Source organism: Balearica regulorum, chromosome 3 (assembly GCF_011004875.1).
Source record: "Balearica regulorum gibbericeps isolate bBalReg1 chromosome 3, bBalReg1.pri, whole genome shotgun sequence".
Lineage (NCBI taxonomy): Eukaryota > Metazoa > Chordata > Aves > Gruiformes > Gruidae > Balearica > Balearica regulorum.
In genome coordinates this window covers 22,473,543-22,496,546 of record NC_046186.1, presented here as the reverse complement: position 1 = coordinate 22,496,546, position 23,004 = coordinate 22,473,543, and the positions used below count along the sequence as shown (strand labels likewise).

General features: G+C 41.3%; 1 protein-coding gene and 1 long non-coding RNA gene across 5 annotated transcripts in view; one reads left to right on the top strand and one right to left on the bottom strand.

Moving 5' to 3' along the window:
* Nucleotides 1-987, bottom strand: part of FBXO25 (F-box protein 25) — a 42,926-nt gene extending 41,939 nt beyond the window's left edge. Inside the window, exon 1 of one of the 4 annotated variants that reach the window (XM_075747254.1) lies at nt 865-987. In XM_075747254.1, the coding sequence (XP_075603369.1) occupies nt 865-962 (98 nt within the window). In that variant the 5' untranslated portion in view covers nt 963-987. The remainder of the gene's footprint in view (nt 1-864) is intronic. The other 3 variants (XM_075747253.1, XM_075747256.1, XM_075747255.1) reach the window with 3 other exon arrangements.
* A 163-nt stretch (nt 988-1,150) lies between these two features.
* LOC142601253 (uncharacterized) lies at nt 1,151-21,952 on the top strand. Its single transcript, XR_012834856.1, has 3 exons — nt 1,151-1,250; nt 10,488-10,571; nt 20,297-21,952. It is a non-coding gene; the product is annotated as an uncharacterized LOC142601253 (long non-coding RNA).
* The last annotated feature ends 1,052 nt before the right edge of the window (nt 21,953-23,004 follow it).

Here is a 23,004-nt window from a genome sequence, read left to right as displayed (position 1 = left end):
AGACATTCAGAATTGCAGCAAGTCATCCTATCACTCTGCCACTGTACCAGAGAAAATATCTTCTGTCTACATATTCCTGTATTTAAGAACGTGTCACGATGACTCAAACCATTCTTGCTATTCAGGAGCAAGACTGTTGCCACCACGATGGGAAAAGGCAAGGTTCTGCTGTTTCCTAACAATCCAACAGCACACCCATCTCTTCCTTTAGCAGCCCAACTTTTAACAGAAACTGCTCCTTTGCACTCTCACTACAGGCAGATGACTTCTGGACCACCCTCTAGGAGCTAGGCCAGTCAACCTCTATGACTCAGAGCCTGCTTACAGACTTCATCCCACCTCATGTTTTTTCACATCAAATGACTGTCTCAAATCAAGCCTCAGACTTCAGCAAGACCACAGTTCATCAACTCCCCAGTTCTTCTCTCGTCCACCCCTATTCTAATGGTTATTTTGCCATACAACAGTTTTAGCGCACCCAGGCCACGCAGCTCTCAGTTCCGAACCGGCACAAACGTTCCTCCTCTCCAAGTACACTTCCCACCCTCGGCTTCCTCCCTACTGCCTGCTGCTGCCCCGGTAACTGCTCCCAATTCGCCCACCCTCACGCAGCCCGGTGATACCCAACACCCCACTCCTCCAGGCAGGCCCCAGACACCTCCCGCAGCTGCCCCTCATTCTCAGACCCCTCCGCTCCTCCCGACCCTAACACCTCGTCCCAGACCACTCCAGTTCCACACCCCCAGGGCCCAGTCCCAAACCCCCCCAAGCCACACCCGCCCATTCTGCCCACACCACGCCCCAAACCCCCGGGCCCCACACACGCAGCCCCAAGGCCCCTCCCCATGTGCACACCGCGCTCACCTCACCACAGCGGTATCGCCGCTCCCCGCAGCGCACGACCGGCCCGACACCCCCCGCACGCTCGGCCCAGGCCGCGGGGCTATTGACGGAAGTAACATGGGGCTGCGCTCCTCCACGCCCCCCGCCCCGCTGATTGGCCGCCGGCCGCCGCGCTTGTTGCTACCCGGCAGCGCCCTTCTCCATTGGCCGAATGGGGCTGTGGCGTCACCGGCGGGCGCGGGCCAGGTGCGTCACGTGAGGGGAGAGCGAGGCGCACGTGTCAATGTTTTGGTCGGGCGGGGGCGGGGCGTGTGGCGCGAGCGGGGCTGAGCGCAGTGCGTTCCCCTGCGCTCGCGGGGCCGCGCCCGGCGGACTGGGGCGTCTGGTGCTGACTGGGTTTTCTTAACGTGAGGGCAGAAATCCACGCGTAGTCTGCCGGTGTCGTCGTGCGGCAGGCCAGGGAGTGTTTTAGCCTCGGTAGGGCCCTCAGGGAAGGGCAGATTGTGCTGCCAGCCCGTCCTTCCCTTCAGTTTTTGAACCTGTTGGGTGGTTTCAGCTGGGTTCGAAGCAGAAGTGGTTGTCTCAGAGGTACTCACGTTCCCGTAGGTTGTGTGAGAAAAGGTGGCTGGAGGAGGACGCCAGTTCATGGCTGCCTTGGGGAGAGCAGGAGGCATTGAGGTATCCGGGAGCAGCTGCCGAGTGTGGGTTACTTGGTGCTTCGGCCAGCTGAGGCCCTTCTGTCCGTCCTAGACAGGCACCTTTCCATTTTGTGGCTTACCAGTGTGACATGAGGCTTGGAGCTATGCCAGGCTTATTTTTGTAAAGGAAGAACTATGGGGGCAGATGGGGAACAAGGCTGTAGGAAACCAAGCTCATGGAGCTCCTTGTTTCTTAGAGCTTTAAGTCATGAATATATGGTTGTATGAACATAGCAGCTTTCACTTAAAAGTCAGTAATTTTCTCCTGTACCGATGTGGAGAAAAATATAAAAAGATAAAGTCAAGGAGCTAAAGATTGTATTTTAAAACATTGTAATCAGTCTTAAATACTTTGTGCTGTAGAACAAGGGGTTGACCTTTTATTATTTGAATGTTTGGGATTGATGATACAGCAATTGCTGTAGCTTGTCCCTACCTGGAAGCATTCTCTAATCCTTTTAAAGCTCTTTCCCATATGAAACTGGAGGTTGTGATCTTACAAAATAAGTGCTGTAAGAGCACAGAATTCAGCGTAGGCTCAGATATCTTAGAAGTTCTTTTCTTTGGGCTTGAAAAAGTGACATAGGTAGTTCTTTCTGACCTGTGATTGATTAAATATTTTTCAGTATGTCACTTCTAGTAATTAAACTACTGTCTTAGAGGTAGGATTCATCTTTTCATGAAGAGAGAAAAAGAGACACTAGTCTTTTTCAAGACCCTGTAGCCCTGACCCGAATATCGCCATGGCAAAGGTGCTGCCTTTGCATGGTAGAAGGCTGTAGACCTCACCATCTGCCAGCCTGATTGTCATATTGGAGAATACGGTGGTTGAAAAGAATTTCCCAGCTTTACATTGGAAAAAGTTATGAGTCAATATTGATGGTTTATGCTGGTCTGGAACTTTTTGTGGGGCAGTGCATTCTCTTCTAATGATTTTAGTCTTGCTGGCCCCCCCTCTCTCATGTCCTCAACCCGTCTAGATTCTTGCTGACATCACTTGCTGCTGCAGGCAGCCTTCAACCAAACACAGCCAGCAAGACAATTGAGCCTACCTGCAGTTATCTTCACATTCACTGGCCTGACCGATTCTGTTGTAAATGTATGTCTCAATGACATTGCTCTGCCAGGAACTTGTAATGCTCTTTGCCCAGCCCGTGAATGGGTCTTTTTTTCTCTTTTGAAACTAGATCTAGAAAATTCCTTCATAATGTGGCAAAAATCCGTTGGTCTCTGGGTTCCTTCTATATTTTCTGTCCACCTCTTGAGGTATCCTACGCAATGTGGACATATGAGTAGAGAGTTACCTGACAGCTCAGGTGGGGCTGATCTTTTAGGGCAGGTGGGATTTGACTAGTAGGGCATCATGGGTGAAACATCTAATCCAAAAGTGATGCAGTTCAGAAAATGTGATGTAATACTCTTGTGTTTACCTGACTGTCTTGTACTATTTTATTCTCTTCTACGGTATAGGTTCTAGAAGGGCAAGGAGAAGTGTGCCTTCCCAGCTTGGGCAGTCACACTTTTTGACTTGTGCTAAAAATTTAATGAAGTCATTAATAACTGAGGTACATATGTAATTGGGTTTTGCATGACAACTCTCATTCCTGAATATTCACTGCTACTCATATTCAGCTATTACAGTATTTTACCTGCTGGCCTCAGCAAATTTATATTAATTATACATTAGAGGGAGCTGCAGCAATGTGGATTTAATTTTTTTTTAGTACAGTCGCTTGTTATAAGACTTAGTGTATATGTGGTTTCATTCCAAATGTCTAACAATCTTGTGCTAATGCAACAAGCAGATGTAAAGTGATTATTGCCCATAGTTAGTGTTGAGCCATCCTCTCTATTGCAAGTGTAATTTTAGCTCACTGTACTCCCTAACAGAAGTCTTTTTGCTATTTAGTATTTATGATATTTGTCCATCTTCCTTTAATTTTTTTAACAAAAGCTGATAAATTTTCAAATGAGCAAATTTAGAGATACTTCCCATGGAAAGAATAGTTAGTATCTTGAGAGTCCAAGCTCCTACCTATAAAAAACTCATTTGGGGGACTTAGGTTCTAAGACTGACAAATTTATTTTAAAATATTTTTTATATGTAGTACGTGTCTATATTAAAAATATACAAAAGAAAATACGTTGTTCATTTTGGGGGGATTTTAAATATTAGAGTAACAATGGAATATGGAAACTTCTAAGACTATTCTAATCAACATTGAGCAGCTCAAACAATTCTTGAGTAATTTAATAATGATTGACACTGTTCTGTTTCAGACATTCTTCATAAAATTCTATGTGAATTTTTCTATTCTGGCATCACAGTCCTCATCTGGACCTTCTCTGTTATGTTTTAATTAATACTAAAGCAGTTTAAACCTTCGCAGTGGAAATGGAACAAACTGGTCTGCATTGTGACTGTTGTTGCTTTGATTATTTCAGAGGGATGTAAAGTGAAGATTGCGTTAAACCCAGAGAGTCTCCTGTTTTGCAGTGAGAATGGTTACCTTTATTGTTGATAGTGGATCCTTATGAGTAGGACAGATGAGAAACCCTAGATCATGGCCAAGTTAACATGAAATTAGGAAACCTAAATACAATGGCAAATTCCATCTTTCCCATTTTTTTTCCTGTTAAATTACTTAAATTATGATTTCTATTTGATAAGCCACAGCAAAGATGAATTCTCTGAATGAGCTTGCACTGATAGGAAGCCAAGCTGTTTCGCTTTTGAGTTACTTTGCTTGTAAGAGCTGAGACACATGACTGAAAGCAAAATGAAGGGTAACTTTTAGGGTGGCTTAGGATAACCTCACGGAGAAGGTGAAGCAATTTTTATCAATATTTGTATTTCCTGAACTACCTGGTTTGAAAAGATGCATCATGTTTATAGGATTTCCTCTCACTTTTTCTTAGAAATCATCTGAAAATCAGAGTTATGGTAGATGCAAATGGCCTTCTTTCCCTTGGGAGAGTAATTTTGTTGAGTAATCTCTATACTTATTTAAAAGAATAGTTATGCCAAATAATAACCACAGCCTGATTGAGTTACTTAGCAACATATAATGCTAACAAAAAGAAACAGGAAAGTAATGTAGCAGCAATAAAATCATTGGACAGCAGAAGGGAGCTCATGACAATAATGAAGACAGAAGTCATAGTATTTTATAGGTAAAACAAAACTGGCGAACAATGCATAATCCAAGCAGTTGTCAGTTTTCCAAATAGTCCGTTGGTTATAGTTTCATTTTCAGGAAAGCTTCCAACCTGTAAAAAAAACCAAAGCTTGGACAAAAGCCTCATTTTCTTAAATATTACTTAATGTGTGATTTGCAACGCGTTACACAGTTCTTCAGAAGTTTGGTGGTTGGCATATTTTTTTCCTAAATCTTTATCATCAGTACTGCCAAAACAAGAGGTAATGCTGCTGCTCTTCCTTTATTACATTTATTACTCTCCCCAAATTATGAGAAAATAGTCTAAGTGTGTTAAGATAACTATAGATGCATAAGAGAGCATCCTCCTTCCTGGAGGCTTGGCTGCTGGGGCTCAGGGCCAGCTCGGAGGTGTGCAGCCTGGGGCAGCCCCCTTCCCTCCGGGGACAGTGCAGAGAGGCTCCGGACAGTGCTGTAGGCAGCCGGCCTGGCCTGGCCGTGTAACCTGCTGAGCTGGGCACTGTCCTAGACCTGCAGACTGACTTCCCAGCTTGACCTTGGACTTGCCTCACCACTTGTCTGATGATCTGGACTCTTGGTTGAACCTGGCCACTATCTGTGAGCCTGCCCTCATCTGTTATAGGCAAGCTTAGGAAGTGTGGGTTAGCTGAGTGGACAGTGAGGTGGGTTGAGAACTGGCTGAATGGCAGAGCCCAGGGAGTTGTGATAAGCGGCAGAGTCTTGTTGGAGGCCTGTAGCTAGATGTGTGCCTCAGGGGTCAGTACTGGATCCAGTCTTACTCAACATATTCATCAATGACCTGGTCAAGGGGACAGTGTACCCTCAGCAAATTGCTGATGATACAAAACTGGGAGGAGTGGCTGACACACTGGAAGGCTGCGCTGCCACTCAGCGAGATCTCGACAGGTTAGAAAGTTGGGTGGAGAGGAACCTAATGAAATTCAACAGGGGCAAGTGCAGAGTCCTGCACCTAGGAAGGAATAACCCCAAGCAGCAGTACAGGTTAGGGGTTGACCTGCTGGGAAGCAGTGCTGTGGAGAAGGACCTTGGAGTCCTGGTGGACAAGCAGCTCTCCATGAGCCAGCAGTGTGCCCTTATGGCGAGGCAGGCCAATGGTATCCTGGGCTGCATTCAGAAGAGTATGGCCAGCAGGTCAAGGGAAGTTCTCCTCTCCCTCTGCTCTGCCCTGGTGAGGCCACTTCTGGAGTACTGTGTCCAGTTCTGGGCTCCCCTGTTCAAGAAAGGGAACTACTGGAGAGAGTCCAGCCGAGGGCCACAAAGGTGATTAGGGGACTGGAGCATCTCTGGTATGAGGAACAGCTGAGAGAGCTGGGTCTTTTTAATCTGGAGAAGAGAAGACTGAGGGGATCTGATCAATGCTTATAAATATCTAAAGGGTGGATGTCAAGAGGATGGGGCCAGACTCTTTTCAGTGGTGCCCAGCAACAGGACAAGGGTCAATGGGCACAAACTGGAACACAGGCAGTTCCATCTGAACATGAGGTATAACTTTGAGAGTGACCGAGCACTGGAACAGGCTGCCCAGAGAGGTTGTGGAGTCTCCTTCTCTGGAGATCTTCAAAACCCGCTGTCATGGAACCTCACAAACTATGCCAGTCCAGTTAACAAACTGAAAAAAAAAGATTCATTTTACAAGATGGAAGGGAAAAACCCCCTAAGTTTTGTTCTAACTGAAACCACTCTGGCTCCAACAGATGTTAACAATCCACAGGTTCAGGGTGTTGGTTGGGATATTGGTACTACACCACTGACTTAAGAGCTCTTAAGGTTTATGGTTGATAACCCAAAATGTGCAAAATCACTCACCTATGTAGGATGAGGTCTCTCAGTCTGTACAGAAGATGAGCCGTGGGTGGCGTACCAATCCACAGGGAGAGCCTCTGATTGCAGACCCGCTGCTCTCAGGGAGACCAACTCAAAATGGCCCCCTCACAGGACTCCATTTATACCCAATTTGAATCTGACCTGTGGTCATATATGGTCACGTAGGTCTCCTGTTGGCCGAAGACCTCAGCTTTGTCTCCTGTCAACTGAAATGGCCAATGCAGGCATAATTCAAACTGCGGCAGGAAGGTTTTTCTGCGGGCTTTGTTGGGGTGGGTGCATCTGCCACACCCGCTTGGACATGATCCTGTGCAACCTGCTGTAGGTGATCCTGCTTGAGCAGGGGGGTTGGACTAAGTGATCTCCAGAGGTCCCTTCCAACACCTACCAGTCTGTGATTGTGTGATTCTGATTCTGTTTGCCTCATGCGGACAGTCCCTGGCTGATGAGGTCCCTGCCTTGCTGGCCCTGGGATCCCTCTCAGCTCTCCCGTCTGCCGGGATGTGACATAATCAGACAAATTGCTCTCCAGAGACCTTGGGGAATGGAAAGCCTTTATGAAAAGAAACATATGAGCTTTGTGAAAAAAATGAACTCACAGATATACAGTAGGTTATTAACAATTAATTCAAAGATGTAATTATTTTCAGCAATGATTCACAAATCAATGTTGGATGTAGAACTCTAATATGAAAAATGTTTTATTATATAATAATTCGCTGTTGAATGTAAAAAAACATTTTGGTTGTAAGAAACACTATATAGTGTAGGGCAAAGAATTTTGAAAATGTAATTATTCTAGGAAAAAAATGGTAACAGTTTGCTGGGAAATAACATTGAGGGAGAAATAAAAGAAGTTTCAGTGTTGCAGTGAAAAACACAATTTTAGTTAAACTCCAGAGAAACAATCTGAAAAACAGCGTGTACCGTATCTTGAGAGAAATCTTTAATTGAAAGCTCTGGGACACCAACAGAAATTACACTGTTTGATCAATGACAGGTTGGATACTGCAACTAACTCATTCACAGTGGGGGAAATGTGAGGTCAGAACTAAGTTTTGGAGAAGAAATTTTCATTTTTCAAAAAATATGAGCATTGGAGAGAGTGATAACCAAGAAAGGAAATGAACTATTTTAGGAATTTGCTGTGTGGGGTAGAATTTCATGGCAGTTCAAGCTATAGAAATGAGTAAGAAATGACTTATAAAGGTGAAGTTCATTGCTTTTATGCTAATGAAGGATGGAGAGAGATTTTCTAACCTTCTACTTGAAACCTTTAATCGGAATAAAAACAATTTTTAGAAGGAGACTTCCTGTATTGGTAAGTTACCAGCTGTTTTCACCATATTTGTATGCATCCATACAACCCATAAATTGGTTTGGATCAGTGGTTTCAAATATGTTCATAAGAGAAAATGAGTGCTGCAGCAAAAGCTAGGGACGTGCAGCTCAAGGAGAAAATGGATCGAAACTGAAGACAATATTGTAATAATTAAAATAGATATAAAATTAATCTAGAAATGAGAAGAAATCTAACTGTTATAGGAGAGAGATTCTCTCTCCTTTTCCTCTCTCTTTCTCTCAGCTTTCCCCATAGGAAGAATTGGAACAAAGAAATCTAATTAATGTTAAAGAGAAGCTTAATCAGTATATGAAGGGAGCGATATGATGTAGTTGAATCTGACTGCAGGGAACTGAATGAAAACTACTAGAGGTACCAGAAAGGCTAAGAAAAGTATTAAACTATTGATCCACTGTTCTACAAAGTGATATATATTGGTGTTTACTACAATCCTCAACTAAAGAAAATGGCTAACAGAACTGCTAGCTGCAGAGTGTAGGTTTCCAGAGAAATACAGAGATAGAAATAAATAGGGATTTTGAGAAAGACAGCTAAATTATAAATATAATAAATTAGATGTTCATCAATGTGGCTGGACCTGATAAATTGGGTTACTTAGTAAGCAATCATAAAAATACTAGTAGTTATGCAGAACACATATGGAAGATTGGAGAAGTACGGCAGAATTGCAAAAGGGCAAATGCAGTGTCTATTTAAAAAAAAAAAAAGAAAAAATAGAAACAAGAAATTATAATTTGTAAATTTAACTTCTGGTGGAAAACATTGGAATTAATACGATCTCTTTAGTGAGCTGGAATATGGAATAGTGTGTGCATGGTAAATTGGTAGGTGGTAGGAAAGTGGCAGGATCTTTAAGAATGTGGAAAGATACCATAAGAATTAAAATTGACCTTGGAGAAGTAGTCTGAAAAACAGAATGCAATTCCCTACAGACCTTCTTTTACATATCTACTCATAATTAAAATGTCTGTCCATAGTATGCTTCTATCCCATCTAGCTATAAATAGTGATATAACCACTGTTTAATGGAATTACATAAAACCAAACTAAGTTACTAGTGTTTCCAGTAACTGTCTTTATCTCAACAGCAGAAGCTGTATCTGATATTACAGTTACATTATTTGGATAAACCTGACCATTCAGGAAATAAAAAAGAAAGCATTTTGAAGAAGAGAAAAAATACTGAACTTTACTTGGCTTTTGCTTATACAAGTGAAGCACCCTTAAATAATACTTGTGTTAGTCAACTTATGTTGTCTTGCTTATAGTAATGTGAGAACAGAACCAGGCTCTCTGATTTATCAAAAAATTTAATGGAAGCCAACAAACATTTTAATTTAAGTGTTTCATCTACATGAGATGCAGATTCCTAACTTACAGTAATTCAGGGTAAAAATAAATGTGTTCTTGGTTTGCACGTGCACTCAGTTATTGCACTTTAGCTCAGTGGTGTCAAAGAAATGTGGTTCTGGCTTCCTAACTGTCCTGTTTCATGTTTGCTTTCTGACCTGAACTGCAGATGCATAGTAAGGAAAGAGGAAAGGTCTTGTACAATACAAAATCTGATTGAAGATGGACATAGCAGACTCCAGAGTTATTTCTAAAACAAGCTAACCAATTTCTTACTTCAACTACTTTGATACTAATGTTATTTTTCAGAACTGAGTCAAGTTCTGAATCAAGATTTCAGAATCAATCAAGATTTCAGAATCTTCCACTCCTACTGGAAATTTTTTGCTGGTAAATTTTGCATGTTTAACTGAATGGCTTAATTTGTTGAGGTTTTCATAGTTTTCAGTTTCCATCTCTTATGTTCTTGCAATTTTGACAATGTAGAGGGGAAAAGGCTGGAATGAGGTAGGGGCACAAGGAAGAAGGGGAGATGCTGAAATAAAAACAATTATTTCTGTAGAGGTCAGTAGCAGAATTAGGCTTTTGGGATAAGCATATGATGTACACTGGAGTATTGTAAATTCTGCTGGGGGGTGTGTGTGTCTGCTGCTGTGGGATGCAGGCTTTGCCCTGATGCTCATTTTTTACAAACGTAGTTAGTACCATGTTTTATGTTTATTACCTCATTCTAAGATTTAAAACAAGAACAAAATTGTGTGACTTTTTGACAAGAAGTGATGTTTTAGCAGCTTTGAGGCATTGAGTCACCATAGACAGTTGTGTATCAGATTGGGTTTTAATGGCTACTTTCTTCGAGATGTGTTATAGCTGCCATTAATATGTGACAGATAGGTACAATGTATGCTTTCATCCCTTTCAGGTGTCCTGTAATGACTTTGAAACCTCTCATTTTCACTCTCTTTTCTCAGGAGGTTCTGAGTTATGATGGCTTTCTCTTCAAAGCCATTGTTCACTTTTGAGCTCAGGCTGTTCGTGGCTTTGGCCAGTGGGAATCACTGTCATATTTAAAGTACACCATCACTGGACATTAGTGTTTTTATCTAGTCTTTGTGCACATGTAAACCTGCCTGCCTATTAGGCTTTTTTTTTGAGAAATAAATTGTGGTTATAAATAACATAATGCTGTTTGGTTTTAATAATTTGCAGTGCTGCTGAAGGAAAGCGGCACCAATGGATTATCAATCTGACCCAGAGATGAAACAGCCAGCAAGCTGACAAAGCCTTTAGTTGGTAAGGTGATGGGGTTCAGAATAATTTTATTCTTTCTTGGAAAGGTGCAAGGATAAGTGATCCTAATGAGTGAAACCAAAACCTGAAGGTTAACTATTACAGAGGTTGCTCTATAATATGCGCTCTCTATATTGTGTCTTTACAGCTAATTTAACTACTCAAAAGTCTATCAGAGATTAGTACCTGATCAGTAATTTTATACCTCATCATTAGTAGTCTTCATGATTAGTAATCCTCTGTGATCTGTGATTATAAAGAGTTCCCTTTGGAAGCACTAAACAGAGGAAGTATAAACTTAAAAAGTAATACATTTTGTGAAATAGGAGCACAATATATTTTTATGATCCTTATTCATAGTCTTGCTCACCATGTAATTAGAATCCCTAAATTCACATTTCCTTCTGAAGAACCAGAAATGCTAGCTTTTTATTGTGAGTTAGTCCAGTAAAGCTTTATGAGTCGAACTTCCTGCATTTGGTTATTTGTTCTTTGCTTACTGTATTAATATGAACACCACTTTGTATGACAGCCTTCCTTAAGTGCCATCCAGCCCCAAGGCAGTCAAGGAGGATTTTGACCTTTATTTCACAGGAAATGAATCAGACTTGCTTATACAGAAGAAAAGCAACTGTATATATGCAACTACAGTTCTAAACTTTATAGCTAAATTCAGTGCCAGTCTAGTACTAAAACCAGTCATGAAAGATCTGGATGAATTTCAAGTTTGTTTCCTTGGTGGTTTTATTTGTTTTTCTTTTTTTTTTTTTTTCTTTCTAAGAAGGAAGAAACACAAGCAGCATTTTATTCAGTCACAAATAGATTTCTGCATAGCTCTTGGGACTATTCTACTACACAGAATGGGATTGCTTGGCAGTCCATTTATCCAGTTCTCAGCAAGGTTTAGAACTATTACTTCTGAGAGTCCATTTCTTCACATGTTTATTGGAAACTTTGTTTATGGTTTTATAGATACCATAAATATAAAATCTGTGGAAATGGATAGGAATTATTAGGAAACAGTTAAAGGTCTTGTGTGTAGCAAAATTCTTTTTCTTGGCACATTTTGATAGAAAAAGGAGGATTATAATTAAACTAAACATAGTGATTTTCAGAAGTACATAGGGCTGGAAGATTTCATTCATTATTTGAAAACAAGCAATATGCAAAGAATTTAATCATTTTTAAAACCTATTAAGATAAAACTGACTAATTAACACCCATATTACACTAGAGAAACAGCAGGAAGTGAGCCATGTGCCTTTCAGGTTGGAAATTTATGCTAGCAAATACCAATAAACAATGCGAATAGTCTTGCTGATAGCATTAGGAACGCTATTTAGACTGACATTGCGTAGCTAGGTGTACAGTTATCCCACCATCTAGAGGCAAGAATCACTTACATATTTTTCTCCTGCAAGAACCCGAGTTAAATGAACATAACATTTACTGCAGCAATGATTGCCTGTCTGTACACAAAGGATAAATAAATGTCTTTAAAACTCTGAGAATAGAACAGGAACCATATTTCCTTGATTCTCTTTTTTTTCTTCCCTTCCTTCTGCTTCTTTCTTCCTACCTTGACTTTCTAAGTTTCAGTCAGTGTACATCCCACACTGTTCCTCAGTTAAAAAACCCACAGGACTTGCACGCACATAGCAGACAGCTGTGGGTTAGTGACCTGTCTCCTTTCAGTTGGGTTCTGGGTTCTGTGGAGGTTTTTTTCTTCCCAGTTCTGACTTGAGAAAAGGCTGCCCTAGACCAGGATTGTCTCCCCAGACTGTGGTCATTCTCTGCTCTTTGGAAGATACGGTGTTTAGCATCTAGATCATTCTGTGGGCCCTTTGAGAAAACAAAACAGTACCAGATGACTGCATCTGCGTTGTCATATTAAACAGCTAGAAAATGAATTTCAGGGCAAAATGGCATTCTTTTACAGCTGACATAACATAACAGGTGTCACAGGTCTCTCTGGTGTATGCCACTAGTATCCCCTGAAGGAAACTTTGGGTGTGTACAGTGCTTAAAACATCCCACAGAGCACATCACCTGCTGTGTGCGTCCGGCAGTATGCAGATGTTTCAGCTGCTCTTGCAAAAAGACAACCTGAAGGACAACTCTTGAGAATCCTTCATAGAAAACAACCAGAGTGCAGGCTGGATGTGAGGGCAGTATGTAAATCAGAAAGATGTGCTATCTCTGATGGTCTATATGTAAATTGTTTCACCTTCCCAAAGCTGAAGCATTCATATAGTGGGAGAGGTTAGCAGTCACTCCTAGCCACTAGTACTAGGGATGAACTAGAATTTGGAGTGCTCTATGAAGTGCAGTAAAGATGTAGCCCATACTTACAGATATAGCTGATTTGGTTAAAGGTGGCCCAGTCAGATCCTTTATATTCTGTGGTTGTTATAAAGGTCTGGTTCTGTGATGCCACCAGTTGTGAAAACTATTGAAACTGAAAGGAATTTTGCCTAGGTAATGGCAGCAGGATTACACCCCTTAGAATTCTGTTCATCACATTTAAATTAATATGCTTAAAAGAACATATTTATGATTGTACTAATAGTTAATTGTAGCTGTTAACCTCTACCCTTATATTATATATACCCTTATATTAATTCTGCAACTTTGGGAGGATGCGGCAGTTACCTATTGATCATTAGAGTTAGAACATCATTCTGATTTACCTGTCTGAAAGAGATTACAATTTGTTGTTGCTAAATTAAAAACAGTTAATCGCCTTCCTGTATTCATTTATATTAAGGAGATAATTTCCTGATTAAATTTGCTGACAGTTCTAAAATGTAAATGCTTGCCATGTACTATTTTTGTGTGTCTATTTTATAGCACAGTTATATTTTATTCATTTAATTAAATAAAAAGTATGAAGGAAGAAGTAATTTATAACTTAGATGCTTGATCTTTCAGCTCCAGAGTTGGGATCTGTACAAACTGTATTTGGTATAGTAGAGCTAAGAGAGTCAGGGGAAGAGTGTTTTTTCAACCCTTATGGTGGTACTAAGTTAAGTTTCTGTAGTGACAGATGAAGTTTCATCTGGATATAACTACCATTTTGGATGCTTATTCCTTTGGTAGTCACTTGCTTGTTATATGACACTGCTTGTCTTAGGGAGGCGGGTAACTGGAGTAAACTGGTGCTGCAGAGATTACATCTGGGAGATGAACTGGGCTCAGAACTTCAGTCAGAATTCAGCAGGGTGAAGACTGGCCCCAACATGCTGGTGGTGTGTAAGAAGTTAAGTAGGAGCCACATCATCTCTTGAATACAGGCTATGTATTCCATAACATTCTAGTTCTACCACACTGGAAAAGCTATTTGCCAAAATACCTGCACCCAGAATCAGTGGAACCTCCAGGTTATGGACTCCAATGACTGGGGATATGGATACAAGATTTGGGCCATGTACTTTCAAAAAAGCTCCCATCTGTTTCTCAGTGCAGCCTCAATCACTTCTCAGGGCTCTTGCAGCAGCTAGACTTCCAGAACATCCAACTCTTAGTAATTTTCATGTGATCGCAGAAAGTAAATTAGCACTGACAATGCGGTCTTAAGTCCAGTGCCTTTCCTATGAGGATGCTGAAGTCAGTTTCCACCCATAATTTTGCCTTAACTGATTAGTCAATGTGGCTAGCAGTGTGGCATGGTTTTCTTGGGACCTGCTTGAAAGCCTTGTACTTGGCATGTTCTGGTCTAGCAGCCTTCTTCAATGCCAAGGAAATTGAACTGCCAGCATATTTGCTTGTCACACAAATCCAGAAGTTGGCAGAACTTTCCTGTGAGTGAAGAAGGAGGAATAAGACAGGTGACAGAGCACTCTGTATTGTTTTTATCCTTCTTACCTAAGACCAGTGCACCCTCACCTTCTGTTGTATCCTAGCTGATAGAAATGTGGTAGAAAGAGAGGCAGCAGGTTAATTATACACTTAAATAAAGTCTGTGCCAGTCTGGAGAATTTATTTTATTTTCATGTCAGAAAAGTGTGTTGGCTTTGCATGGCAAGGTTTTGGTAGCAGGGGTGCTACAGGGGTGGCTTCTCTGAGAAGGTGCTAGAAGCTTCCCCTGTGTCTGATAGAGCCAATGCCAGCTGGCTCCAAGATGGACCCACCGCTGGCCAAGGCCAAGCCAATCAGCGCCTCTGGGATAACATATTTAAGAAGGAAAAAACAAGTTAGAGAGAGCTTTAGCAGCCAGAGAGAGGAGTGAGATGTAAGAAATTCTGCAGACACCAAGGTCAGTGCAGAAGGAGGGGCAGGAGGTGCTCCAGGCGCCGGAGCAGAGATCCCCCTGCAGCCCGTGGTGAAGACCCTGGTGAAGCAGGCTGTCCCCCTGCAGCCCATGGAGGAAGGATGAGGGGGCGTAGAGATTCCACCTGCAGCCCGTGGAGGACCCCATGCCAGAGCAGGTGGAGGCACCTGAAGGAGGCTGTGACCCCGTGGGAAGCCCGCGCTGGAGCAAGCTCCTGGCAGGAGCTGTGGACCCGTGGAGAGAGGAGCCCACGCCAGAGCAGGTTTGCTGGCAGGACTTGTGACCCCATGGGGGACCCATGCTGGAGCAGTTTGCTCCTGAAGGTCTGCACCCCATGGGAGAGACCCACGCTGGAGCAGTTCATGAAGGACTGTAGCCCGTGGGAGAGACTCACATTGGAGAAGTTCGTGAAGGACTGTTTCCCGTGAGAGGGACTCCATGCTGGATCAGGGGAACGATGAGAGGAGTCCTCCCCCTGAGGATGAAGAAGCGGCAGAAACAACATGTGATGAACTGACCGTAACCCCCACTCCCCGTCCCCCTGTGCCACTGAGGGGGGGCGGAGGTTGAAGCCGGGAGTGAAGTTGAGCCCGGGAAGATGGGAGGGGTGGGGGGAGGTGTTTTAAGATTTGATTTTATTTCTCATTGCTCTACTCTGTTTTGCTTGGTAGTAAATTAGATGAATTTCCTCTCAGTTCAGTCTGTTTTGGTCATGACAATAATTAGTTAATTAGTGAGTGATCTTCCCCTGTCCTTATCTCGACCCACAAGTGTTTCGTTGTACTTTTTCTCACCTGTCTAGTGAAGGAGGGGGAGTGACAGAGCAGCTCTGGTGGGCACCTGGCCCCCAGCCAGGATCAACCCACCACAAAAAGTTACTGAGCTAAACCAAATTTGAAATTATTTACTCTTACTTGAGACCATCCATTTAATTTAATGCAGTACCAACCACTGATCGGATTTTTTTTTTTTTTTTTACAATAGTATGTAGTGTGTACATGCTTTGAGCATAAAGCCCATTAGGAGATAGATGTTAGCAAAACCTTCACAGCTTCCAACATTGCAAGAACGTAATGGGGCCCACAAACTGAGACCCACTGAAAGCTGGAGAGGGACTGTTTATCAGGGAGTCTAGTGATAGGACAAGGGCTAATGGCTTTAAACTAAAAGAGGGTAGGTTTTAGATTTGATACAAGGAAAAAATTCTTTACTGTGAGGGTGGTGAGGCACTGGAACAAGTTGCCCAGAGAAGTTGTGGATGTCCCCTCCCTGGAAGTGTTCAAGGCCAGGTTGGATGGAGCTTTGGGCAACCTGGTCTAGTGGAGGGTGTCCCTGCCCATGGCAGGGGGTTGGAACTAGATGGTCTTTGAGGTCCCTTCCAACTCAAACCATTCTATGATTCTATGAAACTGGCAGTCCTGGTGGTGGGAGGAATAGTCTGATGAATTCTAGTGGCAGCAGCAGCTCAGTGGCTGTAAATCACTGAGTTCAGAGGATGAAAATGCATTAGGCAAGTGCTATATACTTTCAATAATCTATCACAGCACAATCTATCATATATCTCTTTTTCCTTGGATGAAATCACCTTCTAGCAACATCAGCACAAATATTTGGAAGAAGATAGAGAAACATATGGCTTGCAGTACTTCACTGACAAATTGCTTCAGCAGAAAGCATGCCTTTTCATTTACCTTCTCAGCCAACACTTAGAGTTAATCACAGCAACTAAGTGCCACTGCTGTGCCATATGGAAGCACAGCTAACTGTGTTAACAGAAATTTAAACACATGTGGGGAGAGTCACAGGAATTATGAGTCCTGGGAGTGTACATTTAATAGTCAGAGAGGAACACTTGACAGAAAAGAGAGGAAAAAGTTGCACATTTCTTGAATCTTACTCTTTCCAAGGCACTCTGTCTTTTGGCTTAAGCTTTCACCTCATATGCTCCTGCATGTATCACTGTGCTCCGTAAGTTTTAGCTACCTGATAGAGTAGGCAGCAGTAACACTGAGAATGCAGCCCTGATCTCACTGAAATCAGTGGCAAGACTCCAGTGGACTAGAGTGAGCCAAAATTTCTCTTTTAATGTAGATTCAATTCTCTGAAAAATGTTGGCTTGAAAAAAAACCCAAACCCAAAAACCTTTCTACTGTCTTTCTAAATGTTAAAGCAAAATGCCACAACTGGATCCCTATTCTCCAGTTACTTGCGATTATGATGAATTATTGGGTTGTATTGTGCTTTGGGGTTCCAGGTCTAAAGGGATTGTCTTGGCAGCTTTGCTGTATCTTCACTTTAATCAATTATGTAATCAAATTGTCCTTCCTCCTCCAGTGTTCTGTAGACCTCTCTTGAAATGATTAGAAAAGATTTAGAGGATACTAGATGCCCTTGGTAAGCACATAACTCGAAAATCTCATTACCGCTCATGAGGAATATTCAGAACAGGGCTATTTAAATGACAGGCTCAAGTCCAAATTTGGACAGTTAGTAAATTCTTTCCAGACCTCATAAGGATGAGTTAAGGTAGGATTCATCTTATCTGACTTTACCCATCTCTAGTTTAGGTATCTCCACCTGAGCTTGCTACCTGATGCTGTCTATATACTTGGGGGTGTGGGGGAGGGTGGGGAGAAATAGGCAATATTAAGGCACATCAGTAGTTTGAACTATTTTGCACTTCTATTTTAGGATGAGACAACTTGTTCCCTGAGAGTGCCTGTGTCTTTCCAGTGAATGGAGAGGGAGCCTTAAAGGTTCATGTCTACATCATAAATACGTCTAGTTGGGTGAGATTCACTTGTTCTGTGATCACCTTTCATTTTCCTGCAGGATGTCCCATATTCCTCCCAGCTTTTGGGGAACAATTTCAGTTCCCGCCATAGTTCCCAACTGCTGTACCATGACTAAGTGGCCCAACAGAATTGAAACCAAAGCACTGATTCCTGCTAACTGACCTTGGAGAAGTTATGCAGTAGACGTGGTAGAAGCTGGGTGGCCTTTATCAAAAATGGTTGATAAAGAGAGAAGAATGGATACAAAAGAGAATCAAACTAATTTAAAGATTAGTGGAGACATAAAAATATGTGCTTAACCTCATAAAAATCGAACTTCAAATACACCGCTGTTTTTTAGACACTAGATGGCAACAGTATACATTAGAAAAAGTGGATTCTCAACCAGTAAAAGTAAACATTACTCAAGGAATTGAATGAAGGAGAATCACAGAGAATATTTTTAGACTAGATTTTGCATGAAATTAGAAAAAAATCAAGCATGTTTAAAGTACCATATGTTTCTGCTATCAAGATATAGAACCTAGAGAAACTGATCTAAATCTAATAGAAAAGCTTATAATTACTCTGAGTTAGAATCTGCCCTCCCATGAAACAATATTTATTAGAGGTTCATCAATCTAAACAAAGGCTAAATGTAAGTTTTACTGACTGGATGATTAATGATTACAGAGGGTCTGAAGGTCAAAGGCTCCATTCCTTTGCTCCTCAAGTTCCTAAACAAGTTGGTAATATGCATAGAGCTTGAGAGCAACTTTGTTTTATGATCAAATACATTTGTAGAATTTATGAATCAAATTTTCATTTCCAGCTCTGGAACAGAGTAGTAGATACACTATACTGTATGACTCATTTAATTAAAAAAAAGACTGAAAGAGTTCAGAGAGATGAAATTGTGGCATTGGTTTGGGAGGAGAGATCGCAGCTGCACTTTCTCCTTTCACAATGGTCTAAACCTTTTGCTTTGGTCGGTGTCGAGGAACAGAAGGAAGTGAATTTTTGATGCTGGCAGTTCCTTTTTCTTTCCTGATGTACTTGAGATACCGTGTTGGGGAGATAGCATAGATATATCTGTATAGGACTTCCCAGCTGCTCAGGAAAACTTGCCTAATTCTCACTGCTTGTTGGTTTAGGATAATTTTTCTGAATATATCTTTCTCATTGTGGTGATTTTTAGGATAAATATCTCCATCCCAGCCAGACCCAGTACACTCTCATTTGAACTTGTGACAATCCCAATGGCATTGTTCATGGAGCGTCCTATAACTGTCAACATCCCACGAGTGCTGCTGAGTCATTAGATCTGTGATACCATAATACAATTTCTACAGTAAATGGGAATATTGGAAGTTTAAAGAATAGAAGAATGGGCTATTCAAGGGTTAACAAAATGTGGAGTAAAATTCCTAGACTATTCACAAATGTATCCTTCTAATATTGCTACCATTTTAAAAGAAAAAAAAAATCTCATTTCTTTTTTAGAATATTCTTCTGGGCTGTGGATGAGCTTCCTGTAGAACAAAGTGGGCATTGACTGAATTAGCATGCTGCAGAGTTTTCTGCAGGACTAACACCACAGTAGTACTCATGGTGTCACAATAAACAATATAAAGAGATCTTTTTGAGGGGCAGAGTGAGAATTACCTGCTTTTTTGGTATAAAATCGTAGAGTAGAACAGAGATTTGGAACAAAGGCACTGAAGCCATCTTCCCAACTGCAGGAGCTACATCTATATTGTCTTTTAAGTGGACTCTTCCTTCCACCTTCAAGCACAAGCTTTATCTATATTCAGGTCAGTGCTACGGCTGGTTAGTGTGTGTATCCAGAATTCCAGTTCTGAGCTGGCCAGTAGGTATTTCTGTGGAGAGAAATTCTGTAGCATCAAGCACAGGCAAACTTTTAACCCAGTCTCAAAGGTTCACAATCCACAAGATAACTTTCAGTTCTTATGTGACTTTGAGGTGAGGTATGTCCTGAGGGAAATATTTTTGGAGGAGAGAAACAATGACTGTACTTTACTGTTAGGTGAATATGGTAACTTCATATTTCACAGATGTGGAGTATGAGGCAGAAAGATTAAGTGAACTGCTCAAGGCAATAAAGAAAATTTTGTATCAGAGCCCAGATCAGAAAGGAGGAACTGCTGACTCCCAGTGCTATGCTAAGATACCTCTCTCTGTTAAAATAGGCCTATGAATCATCCTAAAAGCCAATGGTAATGCTTTATGAGTCTCAGCACTGCAGATGCTATTAGTACTGTTAAGAAGGAAGGGACTTCTTTATGAATGTGCAGCAATAATCATTCTTAACTCTTATAAGCATTTATTCATCTTCAAAGCATTCACAATCTAAATCCAGCAAAACACGTGGTGTGTCAACCCTGCCTTCAATCCAAGGACTGTCCTTGGATTTGCTTTTATCTTAAAAAAATCCTATTATTGTTTTTCAAAATGTAGTTTCCAAAACCTGTAAAAATGACTTTGCAGTCATGTCCGCTTCCTGACAATGCCTTTCTTTTCCATCCTTAGGAGGTATTTATAAGATACTCTAAGCTTCTTGGTGGCAACAGTGCATAGAGAGAGGAAAAAAAACACCTTAATGTCAGCCATCTCTCCATTTGATTCTAAATGATAATACCTGCTTATTTTTTGTCTTCTTTCAGATATGAACAATTTTATTGTCCCTGTCTGGTGAATAATGTGGCTGCATATGAGACAGATTCTGCACACTTGCCTCTCCTGACACAGCCTGACACAGCCAGCAAGAGGAGAAGATTCAGGATGAAGCTCAAATGATCCTTTCACTAGGGGACGGAAGAGAATCTAGGATGTCTGAGAATAGCAGGAAGACTCTCCTGGACACTGCAAAGCCATGTTCCAGAAACTTCTGTGTCTGTAGAGGGAGATTTTCAGGCGGAACAGGAGCAGACTTGTTGAATACAGGTCTACATGAGCTACTCTTTTCTTTGGTGTAGGCGGTACATTAGCTCTTAGGCTAGTACATCTCAAAGGACAATGATTCAACAAAACCCATACTTGACATAAAACACATGCAAATGCCTCAGCAGTCAGTGGGATTTTACCATATACTAACTAATGTACCTGCCTTATTTGAAGCCTTTAGTTGCATAGCATGGGTGTGAGGCATTTTATTGTTGCTTTACAACTTGCAAAGAATATTCCAGTTCCCAAACCTTGCAGGATATAACTGGCTTCCCAAAGCTATGTGTTGGGACCTAAGGACTTGGACTATAATATGTATGGTGAAATGAGGAAAATATTTTGGCAGTGTCACAGGTATTTTTTTACACGTCTGACTAAAGCTTACAATATGATTTAATAATAATAAAATAGAAGTAAAACCAAACACCTCATCCTTGAACTGTTGAAGTATGTTAAGGCATAACAAGATTAAGACGCTGTCTTAATATCAGATTGTCTTAAAATTTGATAGATTGTGGAACCAAATATATTGCAGTGCATCAGGGAACTAATCCTGGAGGTTAAACTCCAAACTGAGGAGGTAAAGAGCATTTGTGTGGTGGATGTTTTGCTGGTGTTCCTCAAAGGGCTGTTTCTATGGACAGATTCAACTGGTTCAGAACAGAGGGTTTGTGGTTGAGAGGGCAGGTCTGCATAGAGGGAACAAAAAACAACATCTGCTCTTGAGCTGTGTCCCTATTGCCTCTTGCAGGGTAGAAAGTGCTGAAGAGCATTTGCTTCCAATGTATATGTGAAACTGAACAATTTCACTTACACTCTGTACTAGCACTGTAATTGCTTGTGAGGATTGACTATGAAATTATTCTCAACTGGACTGTCAGTGAAACTTTTTTTGCTTCAGTTGCTTTTTCATCGGTTAAGATCAGCTGGATCACCTTGGTTGATAGTTTCTAAACTAGGTGAATTTGGAGTCAAAAGGCACACTTCTTTAGGTGGCTACTGGAGTAAATCAGGAGTAACTCCACTTAATGGTGCCACAGTGGTGTGTGAGGAGGAAGCAGGCCAGAAATATCATGGGAGAGGTTCCCTTGGCAATCAGACTCACTTACCTTGCTGAGGTGATGATTTTAGTTGAGTTTCAGAAAATAATGTCTCTTACTCTACTAAATAACTTGGTCTTCTGTCTTCCTCTGGATATGATAAGCTTCTTGGCAATTCTAGATTAGAAGGCAAATTTCCAATGTGTATGGGACATGATGGTAGTCCCCAAGTAATCTATAGTTCCAAGAAGTCAAGATCAGACAGCACAGATGGTCTTGGAGAGCTCTCAGTGTCTGGCCTAGCACAGAAAAGTCTCCAAGAGTGTGGTGTCTTTTTTTTTTCTGTGAACCATGAAGTAAATCATTGCTATGAAGGTGGAAGGCCTTGAAGAATCAGTCCTAAAGCTTTATAGTTTGTGGAGGACATTTGCATTCTTGAGTGTGAAATGCACTAAAGTAACTGCAAGAGAGGAAAAATATAACATGTTGCACACAGTCTCACTCACAAGTAAACGTTAAGGGATAAAAGGGGTCTAGTAAGATGTCATCCAGATTCAGTGAGCTCTGAAATGACGCTGTTAATTTTTGTGGTGTCTGATGCCTCAGACAAACATCCCACCGTGTTCTCTCATCTGGAAACAAAAATGAGTTTTCTGTATTGTTAGTAGGTTTTCATTTGACTTGCAGACATGAGCTCATGCAGGTACTTAGCAAGAAAATCTGCACAGGCTTGTTTACGTAGAAATACCATAGCTCATTAGCTTGATGTCCTCAGAAAATAACTTTTAATTAATCATGATTTTTTTTAAACTCCAGATGTTTCTGGAAGAGATTTAATCAAGTACTTAATACAAATATAGCTTTACTGTAATTTCATGGAATAAATCCTTCTGATTATACTGGTATTGAGCTAAAAATACAAAATCAATGTAAATCATCCACAACATTTCAGATGACATTGTCATAGGAAGACAAACTTCAAACTGTTTACTTACATAAATTCATATATGTTTCCTTTTTTAAAAACCCTGAATGAATTAGAAATAATGAATGATCTGATTCTGGAGTGCTTCAATTAAAAGTTATAAAACTCGTATGGCATCTTCATGAAGAGAGTATGAGAATGCCAGTTGAAAAAGGCCCCCAAAGAAGAAGTAACTTCGGGCAGGATAATCAGTACTTGCATATCTGCCTGTTATTACAGATGTATCATACTGCCATGATCTGATGCTATTCTCAGTTGTTAGTAGTGTTACTACTTGCACCCATCCAACCTGAAACTTGGAGAATATGTTTACACTGTAAGGCTAAATACAACCAGGGCTCTTGCCTGCCTATACTGTTAATTATTAGCCTAGGTCCTGCCAAGATTTTGTCCCATGCAAACC